A 13937-nucleotide genomic window follows, 5' to 3' on the forward strand; every position below is an offset into this window, starting at 1 on the left:
TTATTGATCCTGAAAGCGCCGTCACTCTGCAAATGCAGTCCTTCATTATCCATTCAAAAGTGACATAATATTTTATTGAGATCTGTACATGGGCACAAGAAAATCTGCACAATGAGATTCAGTATGGATGACAATCTTTGATGAATGATTAACTGATCAATCAGTAGGGTCAACAAATAATTCATATAAATTGATTTTTCACCATTTTTACATTTTCCTTTTCATATCCAAAATTCCACAATTTGTACATGGAACTGTATTATTTAAATCATTAAAAAGTGAGTGCTTGTGAAGTAATCTGTTATTATTTGAATGGGAATCACTAGAGCATTCCTCTCCCTTTATTCCTGTTCCAGCATCTAGTGGCTTCTGCTTCTAAGGAATGAAAAAATGAATTTAAAGGCTAATAAATGCAAGAAACTAATTACTGATATACAAAAGCAGCAGCTGTTATAAAATTTGACAATTGAATTTTCCAACATAATTTATTGTTTTTTTTTTCAAAAGTTCAATGAAACCTACTTTCTGAACTAGCTTGTTTTTATGTAGGTGAAATCACTAATAATAAACAAATCATAAAAACTCACATTTATATCAGTATGGTGAATTAGAACATTAAGAGCTGGCAGTATGTCTTGAATTGTTTGAACTGGAGGAGGTGGATCTTTATTACGACAAAGATTAACAATTACCCACGTTACATTACGCATAAATGTGATAGGTATCTCGGGTTTAATGAACGCAAGCAAAGGCTGCACTACACCAAGATTAATTACAAAATCACGTAAACCTGGGCCATCACCAATAATATTACCTGCAACACAAAGCAAATAAATTTACCCTCACAATCTCTCTACTAAAAAATACATGTATAATTTTAAAACTTAAATAGCTGGAGCTGGAATATTAATGATTTCATAAAAACAGGTTTTTTAATTATTTTAAACTATCAAACCAAAGTATAACTTTTTCAATCAACAGCGATGACGGACCAAATCCGGGTTAACTAGAATGCATTTTTCATCATTCCATGCTAAACCCAATTATACTCATTTTACATGTAATAACAGGTTGAGGTGCTTCAAATCTAGTGTTGCAAAATGTATTTTATATCTACAACACAATAGAATTTGAATAATATTATTTTAAGTTAATGAAATCTAAAAAATAGCTGTAAACTAGCCGTCTGATATTTGTAAATGATACACAATCAGGCAGATCAGTAGTTAACACAAATAATTATAAAGAATGGTTTTTATTAGATTCTGACCTACAATTACAAGATAATGAAATCAAACTATCTCTATATGACTGTCAGTAGCAGTAATATTTTGGTAAATAAATATTTAGAATTCACATTATAACCCCTGAATGATGTATTTTTATTTCTATTTTGCCATTCAACCATTTAGCGATTACTCAATTTAAAATTTTACATCTATGTATACTTGCATCTCACTGTGAAATTTTTTTATGTATTGCAATTATTTAATATAACTTTCCCTTAATGTTGTATTTTATTCTCATTTTCAGACTTTTTATAAATTAATGATAAACCAATCTTAAAAAAAAAAAATTCATATTTTTGTTGATCACTAAAGATTCCATCAACTTATTGATTCATAAGCTGTAATTAAATTAATAGACAAAGTACAGTAATATTATATATAGTATTTGTTCTGATTACATCAAAAGGTCTAAGCTAGTATAAACATTAATCCAAAACTAGACACTAAGATTAATACTACAGACATTATTTAACTATTACCCTGTGAAATTAATTTTTGATAGTTTCAAATCATTTGTTTCTAAACAAACTAGTATTAGAAATAAACAGTTAAGCATTATATATTTTTCTTTATTCTAATGTTTATCGAAAAACATTTAGTTTTTCTTTCCTCTAGCTCTTTTCCTTGATGAAATGTTATAATTGCTAATATAAAAATTTATTTAAATTATATTCAATAAGATACATAATCTGAGCAAAACAAATTTACAATTAACATAACGAAGTCAAATCTTAAACATATTTTAATCCTTCACTGGTGGCGATGTTTTATGGCTGTGGGTGAAGGTTCATGCAAAAACTAAAGTATTTTGTAAACTATTTTATTCATGCATAAAAACAACATATACCATGGGTTTTTGCTGAGTTCTGCCACTAATCTAGTTAAGGAGTAGTCGCAGAACTAATCCTATTTATTCTTTATCTTGCAAGAAAAATGCAAGACACTGAATAATAGTAATAGTAACATTGATCGTAATGTAATAACAATAGCAATTTTGAAGAAGTAGTGCACTTAGGCAGGGTACAGTATATGGTTTTATTATAATAATAATATAAATATTTTAATCATTTCCTTTTGAATTTTTGTCTCAAAAATTTTGTTTTAATTCAATCGAAGCAAGCCAAAAATGAAGTTTTAGAAGGAACAGTTTGCAAACAAATCACTTAAAAATGAGTGAAAAACAAAAAAATAATGCACGCATCTTGTTACATACGCATGATCATTGAATTCATCTGATAAGTAAAATAGTTCCCAATTATGTCAGGAATTCCCGTCTCAAAATGACAAATAATATCTCCTGCCATCTTTTGGAATTTATATGTAACTACATAAAGACAAATAGTGGTCACATTCAGAGACTCATATATGGGTTTCCACTCTCCAACATTAAGTACAGGTAGCCCGTATATGGGTTTCTGCCTGCGAAGGGTTAAGAACTAAATAAAGAGGAAAAAAATTGGGTGAAACTCCAAAACATGTTCTTCCTGAAAAACAGAATAGAGGAAAAAAGAAAAACTACATTCCTACTGTTCAGTCCTTAGAAGTGGAATTTATTATATTTAAGGGGTAAAATCATGTTTGATTAGTAAATGAAGGAAATAAAGCATTTTAGTTATCAAACAAATATCAGTGTATTGATAAAATATTAACATTAAAGATGTAATTGGCTAGCAGCCTGAATTAGTTGGATAAATCAATAAAATATATACACAAAACTAAAGCATAAGAACATAAATGGTAGCATCCTGGTTTTTCATCTGGAGATCTGAGGTTCAAATCCTGATCAGGCACGGCATTTTTTATGTGCTACAAAATTCTATTTCCATATTCTCACATAAAAGCTATAAAGCTTCTGTGGTAAATTACTGAATTTGGTATTTTTGCTCTAACTGAAAAATATAATAGACCATAAATAAAGCGTCGCACACAAAATGATCCAATATTTGGTTTTGTTAAAAATATGCATATTTGAATCGTAATACAGAAAAGTAAAATACGTGTTTACTATATACCTGGAGATTATGTTCTGCTTATCACATGTTCAATATGACCATTATCACGTCCAGTAACTTTAACACAAACTCCCATGTTGTTAATAACGTGACTATACATATCCTCAGTTATCTCATTGCACGCCTCAATGATCAGCACTTGCAGTTCCAGCACTGTACAAGGATGTTTAGAGAAATTTTTTTCTTTAGAAATCACAAAAGAAAATAATCACACAGATTCAAATCAGTACTGTTTGGGAGCCAGTTCTGTCCACATGCAAGACTATTAGGAAATCTGTTTGAAATGACATTTGCATTAAATGTTTTAAGCGGAAAGTCTAAAACAACATTAGCTGTGTGTGGTCTGGCTCCATCCTGCATCATTAACCACTCCTTTTCTAATTGAAACCCTTTTACAAGAAGCTGAGGAACAAAATTATTACGCAGCATAACATTCAGTCTGTTCAAAAAGAATGGCCCTATGACTTGAGATAACGGCCCATTCTTGGAAGGTGATGCACCTTTTCATGAAGCATGTGTGCGATGCCCAAAAATGCACATTTTGTTTATTAACAACCAAGTCTAGGTGAAAATTTGTCTCATCTGAAAACTATGTTCTACAATATGTCTTGGTTCTCAGCCCATTCAGCAAATGCCATTCTTTGATGTTTGTTGTCAAGTGTTAATTTAGGCAACACTGTTTTTTTTTGAATGGATACAAATTTTAAAATCAGTTTTTAAAATTTGCTACACAGATCACCTAGAAATCCCAAGTTGTGCTGCTGCTTTTCTAGTTGATTTTCCTAGGGTCCTCAGCAATGCTGCTCTGACAGCTCTGAAATTCTGTGGAAAACAAACATTGAAAGCCGTTCACGCTTACTCTCAAATACTGAACCATCACTATTAAATTTTTCATCAGTCTACATATTGTTTTAAATGAGGGCAACCAGAGTTTGAAAATGTGCATAAAACCATGTTTGCGTAAGCACCACACTTTTTGTTTCATTATAAAACAACACAGTCTTTATGTGATGTTCGACAGTCAGTCTTCCTTTGTCAGCCATCTTGGAACTATAAAACAGTGCACTTGGAAAGAGACGAAACTAATATTCATGAACTTCTGTTCCTTCCGTCAACAAAAAACATTATAATTAATTATTAGCCTGAACAATTTTTGCCAAAACAAATGTTGGATCATTTCATGCACCATCCTGTACATTATTTCAATACAATGGCTAGTTTTCTAACTGGTACATATTTTTGTCTACTTCAAATTAGACTAAATAGATTAAATAATGATGTAGATTAAAGTAGGACTTAAAATGTATGTAAACGTATTATAATATAAACCCTGATAGTTACCTAAGGCCCAAACAGCTTGTTCACAAACATTCTGATGTGACGATGATAACAACTGTAAGAAAAGAGGTACTGCTCCTGCTCCAACAACTGCTTGTGTTTGTGCAGATGTTCCACTAGCAATATTCGTTAATGCCCATGCAGCTTCAAACTGTAACTGTGCACTGCAAAAAAAAAAATTAAATAAGATTTAGATTAAAATGATTTTCTGGAATCCAGAATGTTATTAATTAATAATTAGAGGAAGTAAAACATTTTAGATAGCATAAAGAAATTATACAATGTATTAATAGAATATTAACAACATACACTACAATTTTAATAGATGTTCAACTTACAATGCTAAGAACAGAAATGCTCTTTGTCTGCCTTCTATCCTTTCAAAATTTATATCTAAAGAACAGATTTAAATATACTACTAAAATACTTTCAACTTTAGGCTTAGAAACAAAACAATCTGTTTAAAAATTCCTATAGCAGCTTGAATGTTTTTGTACATCTATGCTATGAAAGTAGTAGTAATGTTTGATAATTCTTTCTTTTATAAATTCCAAAATGCTAGGAATAAAATATTGTCTTTTCAATAAAATAAATCTTTATATATAGGCTTGAAATAGAAATACACTTTTATACCACTGTATTTTTATTGACTGTATAGAGCTACATACGAGGGTAAGTCAATTATTATTCTCAATTTAGTTATATTTTAGTTTATGTTGGTAGTACTGTTGTGTTACGTAGATGATGCATGGTTTAATTGTTATTATGTTTGTGCAGGTTTGATGCTGCTAGGTTAGTTCCATTATCGCTGCCCTGACATTAACCATGGCTGCTCCACTTTCTGTTTGCACCAAAGAAGAGCAACGTTCAGTGATCCGTTTTTTGTGGTCAGAAGGTGTATCAGGGGCCGAAATTCATCAAAAACTTTTGGTACAGTACGGGAACAATGTGTTGCCGCAACAGTGACTATGAATGGATTGAAAAATTCAAAATGGTCACACAAGTAATACGGACGATGAAAGAGCCAGACGACCGTTTACCATCACAAATGAGGAAAACATTGAGCATGCATGTGACATGGTTTTCTTAGACAGTTGAGTAATTCTATTGATGAAGTGGCACATCATCTGCAAATTAGTCACGGTTCTGCCTACGAAATCATCCACAACAGACTTGGGTTTCATAAAGTCTATGCAAGATGGGTCCCAAGAAAACTTGCACAGTTGCATAAACAAATGCGCTTGGACATCTGCCAAAAACAATTGGATCACTGTGGTAATGAACAGGACATCTTAGACAGAATCATCACTAGTGACAAAACATGGATCCATCATTACGAGCTGGAGAATAAATGGCAAAGTATAGAATGGAAACATCCAAATTCACCCTGCATAAAAAAGTTCAAGACCAAACCCATCCGCAGGAAAACAGTGTTTCTGCAATTTCTTCAATCTTTCACCATTAAGAGTAAAGGATCATTTTGTGATTATGTTTTATTACACCAGTTTAGGAAATAACAGGAAAGTAACATTTAAAATTTTTAAATATTTACACAAACCAAAAATTATAAAATGAATGAGAAAAAAACTGTAAAAAGGTGTTTAAACATTATTTGCTAAAAATTACCAAAAATTAAATAAACTAAGTATTCAAACTTAAGTTTTAAATAACTTATATACAGATTTACTACTTTATTAAACAAATGCGATATAAATTCTGTTCAAAAAGTTACTGCTTTTTATGTAACATGCCAATGTATTATTTGAATACGTGATCCTATGCAGCATACTTTGTGATTAATCTGTCATCAGTTGCATTATCATATATTCATTGAGCTGTAGGTAATGCATGCATAGTTATTTATGCAAGAAATTCTAGTGAATCAGCACTTATTTTTCTTAAACTTGGGAAAACATTTACAGAGACTGATCGTGAAATGCTGCAATGTAAGTGATCAGTACGTTAGCATATGAGTTACTATGAATGTTTTAGTGATTTAAGGATGGTCGTTAGAAAACAGATTATGATCTGTGCTTGGCATTCTCAAGATCACTGAATATAATGATACTGACATGTGCACATTCAGGAAATCATGCATTGTAATTTGACAGTTTGGAAAAACACAGAAGAAAGCAACACATCAACAGGATCATGTCATGGGATTCTTACAATAAAAAAAATCCATCAAAAGGCTGTAATGTTATCTCTTTACAAGCGACAGCCAACTCGCACGTTGCTCCAGTTTCATATTGTCTGGCCAAAACTATCCTAATTCAACTATTCTACTCATTTGACCTGGTATCAGCAGACCTTTCTTTCAACTTCTCAAACTGAAATACTCTTGAAAGGTAATGACATCAGAAAGGCCAAAAATTCGCAAATGGACATATGCACAATCCTGAAAGAGATGACCAGAACTGTTTCAAAAACGACAACAATACTGGGATCAATACAAAAATAGTTAAAAGTAGATAATAATCACTTTGTAATAAGTAAAAAAAATTCAGTAATTTATAGTACAGATCTTATATCTTAATGTTCTTAAATCTTGGGCACTGTTACAACAGACAACTTAATTGTTATTATTTCAGATGTCAGGAATTACTTCTTATATATGACATTCAATAATACAGAAAAAACTATTATTTAAGATCTATTAATTATTTAGTTTAATTTTAATAGCAATGTTTAAAGTTACCTATATTACACAAGAAAAACTAACACAACAAGTTTCAAAATAACATAAAATTTCTTAGAGAAATCTACACATACTTGTCATGTTTTTCAAGACACTGCACAAGTATCGGTAGAATACCACTTCGTATCAGATCATCAATCGGTGGATTTCTGTCAGATGATAAAAGTTTCCGTGCTGACTGTACAGCTGACAACTGTTTACTAGGATTATCGCTTGCTGCCTCCTCAACTAGCTGTTCAAGATTAGTAGTTGATAATGTTCTCTCGATATCATCTTCATCTGAAAAGCAAAAAGGTGTTGGAATTACATAATTATCAAGGATGTTCATTTTTATTTATTATTTCTATTTTAAGTGTAATTTTTTTTAGAAATTTCAATTATTTTCTTTTAAAATGGAGAAATAAATATCACTTCATAGTGACCAGTTAAGCAGAAATGAGACTATATATAAAATTTTCAGCAAAATGTTACAGAATGAATCAACCAACTAGCCTGTATAATAATAATAAGGCAATTGAAATTAACAATGTATGTAAATCATATTCAGCATTTTTATGAACATATTTATATTGGTGATGAAATTACATTAAAAAAGGACATTCTACAATAGTCATGAATTTATCAAGCATTAAATGTACAAAAAATTATTTAATTAAAAAGAAACAGATGCAATTGTAACTCACATTAATGGAATACATAAAGAGAATAAGGAACAGCAAATTGCATTTAAATTTCCCAATAGAGATAAAATGGGAAGAATGAGAAGATGGTTAAATAAGATTAAGAAGGATATAAGTAGGGGTGTAGAAAAAAAGTCAGGCAGGAAGAATAATGGGGGGGATAGAACAAGCCGATTGAATATGATCCATTCTCAACTCTTCAGATATTGGATAGAGGGAAGTGTTTCTTTGATTAAATTATTGCAGGCAACAATTAGAAATCCTCTTTACAACTCTTTTGGATTATTCCTGTTCTTCCTTATCTTATAGCAATTAATTTCAGGGTATACTTTAATACAAGTTGAGAGATCTATCTATGTCCACACTACCTAGGCGACTTTAAAATATTGTTTTGGCCAGCAGGCTAAATGCAATAATGATTGGGATATGACTGGAGCTGTCTACTTTGGAGGGCATCTTCCCCCTCCCTGCTGAAGACAGGTATGTTTTATACTTTATTTTTTAAGTGCTTAATAATACATTATATTTTAGCTTTATCTATCTCAACACAATTTTAAGTTTTAACCAGATAGAATTTTTACAATTTTTTTTAGTGCCCATTAGAAAAACTAAGTTTTATTTTTAACCAAAAAGCCTCTATAAGTAGGATAAAATTTATCCACATTTTTAGTCACAGAAGCAATTTTTGGATCTTTCCTTAATGAAAATAAGACTTCAGACAAGAAAAACTATTATAAAATATAAAAAAATAAATATACCTGTTGAATCTGCAATTGGAACATTTCTTCTCTTCTGAAGTGTTTCTTCTCTTTTATTTTTTCTAAGTTCTACTGTTACCTCATTTCGTCTTCTTCTCATTTCCTAAAAAAAAATAAATAAAATATAGCATGTTCACCAATAAATAACTTTGTTTTTTTTTTTAAATAAAAAGATTAATTGATAAATAAATACATACAATGTATTTTTTTAATTTATTCTACTTCTTTAAATTAAGACAGTTTGATCTGATCTAAATAATTTTCTAAACAAATTTTTCATAATATATACTGTCAGTAATTATTTCAAAAATTCTGTGTGCGTTTAAAATTCAGTTAAAAGTATAGATTTACATTTAATGAACCCATATTATTAGCATTCTTTGCTTATTATGTTCACTTAATCACACCCTCTGTTCTTGCCATGAGAGATCATGCAAATGTTGGTCGTGGTACCAATAACAATTACATGATAGGTAGCTGAGCAGCCAGCAGTACAAATTCAAATTCAATATAATGAAAAGCAAGAAAGTCAGTGATGGGAGTCCAAAGTCATGTTTTACTTACCTTCTTAAATGCTGTAAAAAACAAGAAAAAGATTCATGGAGTTCTTTTTATTCTGTTTGTTTATAATTTTATTAAATCGCAAATTATTACTGGTTAGATCCATAAATCTGTATTTATGGCAGAATTATCTACAATTTTTTATTTCAAAGTTGTCACATATCAGAATCATTTGAATCATCACTTTCATAAACGCAGCATGACTGTCAATGTTTTTAATGATGCAAAGGATCCTTCACATGGCTCATTTATAATTTATTATAAGTTGAATTGTAAAATTATATGTAGTTTTTTATTCAAAAAGTTGTTACTTATATTTATTTTTCAAAAATACGAAGATATCGGAACTAATAAAATATAATATGAACGACGTATGGCAAATACTATATATCTGATGTAAACAAAATCAAATTTGCCACTAGACCTAAAGCTGTGAAAGCAGTTTTTTATATGCGATAATAAAAATATTAAAACTAAGTTATCATAATGAAATTGAATGAAAACGAAACAAAATCTTAAAAATTTAAGAAGCAGTTAACTGCTGCAAAAAAATTTCAAGTACAAAAATTATTAAGTGAAATGCATGTTATACCCATCTTACACCTAATTAAGATGAGTATGAAAATGTAAACTGTAATTCAAGGCGTATTTTAATGTGAATGGATTAATATCACTAAGATCAAAATCTTTTAACCCTGTTAAAGCATCTCTCACTCCACTGATTTAAAATAGGCCATTATACTAGGAAAAATAATCATCGACCAAATAATCAATATGTATAACTGTAGAATGGAACAAGAATTAACCCTTACTACAAGATAAAACATACAAGTGTGACTATTAAATAAAGAGACTGATGCTGTTACAGAAGAACTGCACATGCATCAAATCTGTATGTCCAACAGCTGTGTAGCGTGAAGCCTTCTCTTTGTTGCCAATCCAGTTTCTCTAGACATATTAGTCAGTCTGGCCATGACTTTCATTTGGATAACATCTGTTTCTAGTTTTGCCGAAAAAAAAATCATATGTGTTTTATTAGAGCAAAGAATTGTGAAATTTCATATGAAATTTGGAAAAACCACTACTGAAACTAATCTTTTACTAAAAAAATTATATGGCACGGGTTTTTTTAGTGGTTTTAAGTGTTTCCAAGATGGCTGAGAAGATGTTTGCCTGGGTTGGCTTTCCACATCAAAAATGGATAAAAATATTGGTAATCTGATTTGATCTGACTCTCTGTTAACTATTTGTGCAATTGCTGTAACTGTAGGAATTAACAAGGCATGCGTAAGGCAAATTTTACATAGCAATTTTAACATGCAAAAAGTGTGCGGGAAAATGATGCCTAAAATTCTCACAATCGAACAAAAAGCTCATGAAAAATGTTTGTTCTGACACTTTAAATGCCATTGAAAATCACCCAAACTTCTTGGAAAGTGATAACATGTGATGAATTTTGATTTTTCACTTATGATCCGGAAACTAAACTTCAGTCTATGCATTGGAAGGCTTCCAACTTCACAGAGAACTAAAAAACATCAAATGAGCAAATCAGAATTCAAAGCGATGATTGTTTTTTTCTACATTCATGGGATTATGTACCTTTACTGAGTTCCTGAAGGTCAAACTATTAATCAAAATTACTACCTTGAGGTCCTGGCTCAACTCTGTAAAAAAATAAGAAAAAACAACCTGAACTGTGCAAGAACAAGTCATGGGTATCAGGATAATGCACTGGCTCACACTGCATTGTCTATCAAGACGTTTCTAGCCAAGTATAACATCCCAGCATTAGACAAGCCACTTTATTTGTCTGACCTGGCACCACGTGACATATCTGTTCCCCAAGGTCATATCTGCATTAAAAGGAACAAGATTTCAGACTGTTGAAGCTGTGAAATAAAAGTGGCACGCGTCATGAAAGAGTTCACAGAAGAAGACTTCCCAGCAATGTTCTGAACAATGGAAAATTTGGATGGAGCGTTGTAGGGATAGAGGAGGGGTGTACATTGGAGAGGAAAATAACTAAATATGTATAAATTTAAAATAAAATATTTTACAGCATTAGTCTCGTTATTTAATATCAACAACTTGTGTATCCAACTTAACAATCAGTTCCAAAAATATTAACCAGCATTAATATCAGCATCTTCTGATATAAGTGTGCTAACCATAGGCAAAGGTGTCAGGTGCTCTCTCATGTGCTTTTTTGAGAAAGTACCTTAAATTATAATTCTTCAAATTATATTCTGTTAAAAATAACTAACTTCAAACACTATTTTTTATAAATGATATTATATAATTTAACTTCATATATAAAAATAAAATAATGTGTGTGTATATATATATATATATATATATATATATATATATATATATATATGCACACACATGTATGCGTGTGTATGATAACTTGTAATTGGCCAGTTGAAACAGAAATTTAGTTTCAAAGAATTCTTTTAACTCACTGCACATGAGTCAAATTTTTTTTAAAAAAAAGAAGTAAAGTTATATTACACAAACTCAATTTTGTAAATTTATAATAAAAAATACTTGAATTTTCTAAACCACTTTATTCATAGCACTGGCTGGAAATATGAATGAAAAATTATTTATTAAGCTTACTCTTAAATGACAGAAAATTTAAAGGAATCTAATTTACTATCTAAAATACGGTAACTGATGTCAGAAAAAAGGGTTAAACTCAGTTACATGCCCAGCAGATATCTAGATCACATCTCAGTTTTGAAAGTTACCATTAGATGGAATTAGTCATCGTCATTCATGGTTTGTTTATTTAATTAACATTTATCACATTATAATATTACCATTGTGTACAATTTGCATATTTATAGAAAGGTTAACTTTGGTTAGCTTATGTTGATATCATATGAAGATTCTATACATGGAAATGACATTACCTAACCAAACTTAACCTAATACTTAAAATATACATATTACATACATAAAATATGTTATATTACATAATATAAAATATACTAATTATATACAATTTGTATATAATGTATAACATTGGTTTACATTTTACAACAAAATAAGGCGAACACTAACAGAATAGGTGGGACAGCGCTATTTATTGTTTAGTTTAAATACTACTTTTATTATTAATCAGTTCCATATAATTTTTATATTTAATGTTTATTAGATGAGGTGAGCAAACGAAAGTGAGCAGATTATGTTGATTTTATATAAAGTTTAGTTCACAGAATTAAAAGTAAGTATTTTTAGTGCTACTTTAGTATGAGGTGTAAAATAGTACACTAAATGGTATTGAATTAAATAGTGAAATTTAGAATGGTAGTGAATTAACAGTAATAGCTAATTAAGCTTAAATTACAGTAATAAAACTTGGTAATGACATACTGCTGACTAAAAAACTATGAATTGTTACTAGACAACTAATGTCAGATGTTATCTAACTATGCTATCTAACTAATGTTTGCTGGGCATATAACTTGAGTTTAACAAAAAAAATAACGATTATTTTAATCTCAAACAGTTGAAAATTATGATGTATTTTTAAAGACTATAAAGGGAATGCTACACCATTGTTGGGTAGGACCAATAATATACTCTTCCACTTGCAGAAAAATCACAGGATAATGTGATCAGCAATGATGAATGGTTATAAGAACTGTGGTTTCCCGCAAATAAAATTTTATAAAAAAAAAATGTATACTGTTTCAATTTGTGATAATTCATGTTGATAATTTGTCAGAGCTCTAATAGATACATGGTAAAAGTACGCTAAGATATAATTCAAAAACATAGACAATCAACATATATCATTTGGAACATTAATGGTGTAAGATGACAGTATAAAGTTACATTACTATATTAAGCTTGAAAAAAGAAATGAATATTAACTTATATATATTTGAATTATATAAAAGTATCAAAATACAGAAGTTTAACTGTGTTCTAATTTAATTTTTCTGCACAAAAAATACTTTAGAAGTGACATGTTAAACATAATGAAGCAAACAATCTTTATATTTAAAACAGCATTCTTTATGTTGGCATTAAAAGTTTACTGAAAAATCATGAACAAACAGGCCAATGAGAATTATTCTTTTACCACTACATTTAATTAACTTTCAGGCATAAATTTACCCAGCTAAATCTATTAATAAGTGACCAGCAATACTAAAATCTAGACAGCATTTTTTTAAAAAAATAATTTTTGAACATTTAACAATCACATTTTGCAATAGTTAGCTACACAGTTTCTATAAATGAAATTTATAGAATGGGCTATACTTTTATTTTGGTAGGGTTATCCGATTTATCAAAAAAAGGGCTCTAGGGGGTTGAAGCACAGAACTGTGCAGCACCAGGGAGGTAGCCTTTCAGCTGAGGATGTCTAGGCCCGCTCACATGCGAGAGTGACTGGGTTGAGAGGCAGGCGGGCGTGTGAGGGTCAGGGGGGTATGCATGGGGTGCATACTCAGACCCCCACTAGGTGTAGGGACAGGAAGGGTAGCCTTCCTGGGGAGAGGCATCACGGCATCCAGAAAAGGAGGTCGTGTTGTTTCCGTGATCCAGGAAGAACACCATTGGGAGGTCCAAAGGATGGATGA

At 30.5% G+C, this 13937-nt stretch overlaps 1 protein-coding gene across 1 annotated transcript in view; it reads right to left on the bottom strand.

The window, feature by feature from the left end:
• Kap-alpha3 (karyopherin alpha3) overlaps positions 1–13937 on the bottom strand; it is a 35327-nt gene that overhangs the window by 17803 nt on the left and 3587 nt on the right. The window contains exons 2-5 of the mRNA XM_075356019.1: positions 8776–8878; positions 7412–7616; positions 4643–4803; positions 588–814 (exon numbers count right to left, since the gene is read on the bottom strand). Coding sequence (XP_075212134.1) covers positions 588–814; positions 4643–4803; positions 7412–7616; positions 8776–8878 — 696 coding nt within the window. The remainder of the gene's footprint in view (positions 1–587; positions 815–4642; positions 4804–7411; positions 7617–8775; positions 8879–13937) is intronic.

Source organism: Lycorma delicatula, chromosome 2 (genome assembly GCF_047948215.1).
Source record: "Lycorma delicatula isolate Av1 chromosome 2, ASM4794821v1, whole genome shotgun sequence".
Taxonomy (NCBI): domain Eukaryota; kingdom Metazoa; phylum Arthropoda; class Insecta; order Hemiptera; family Fulgoridae; genus Lycorma; species Lycorma delicatula.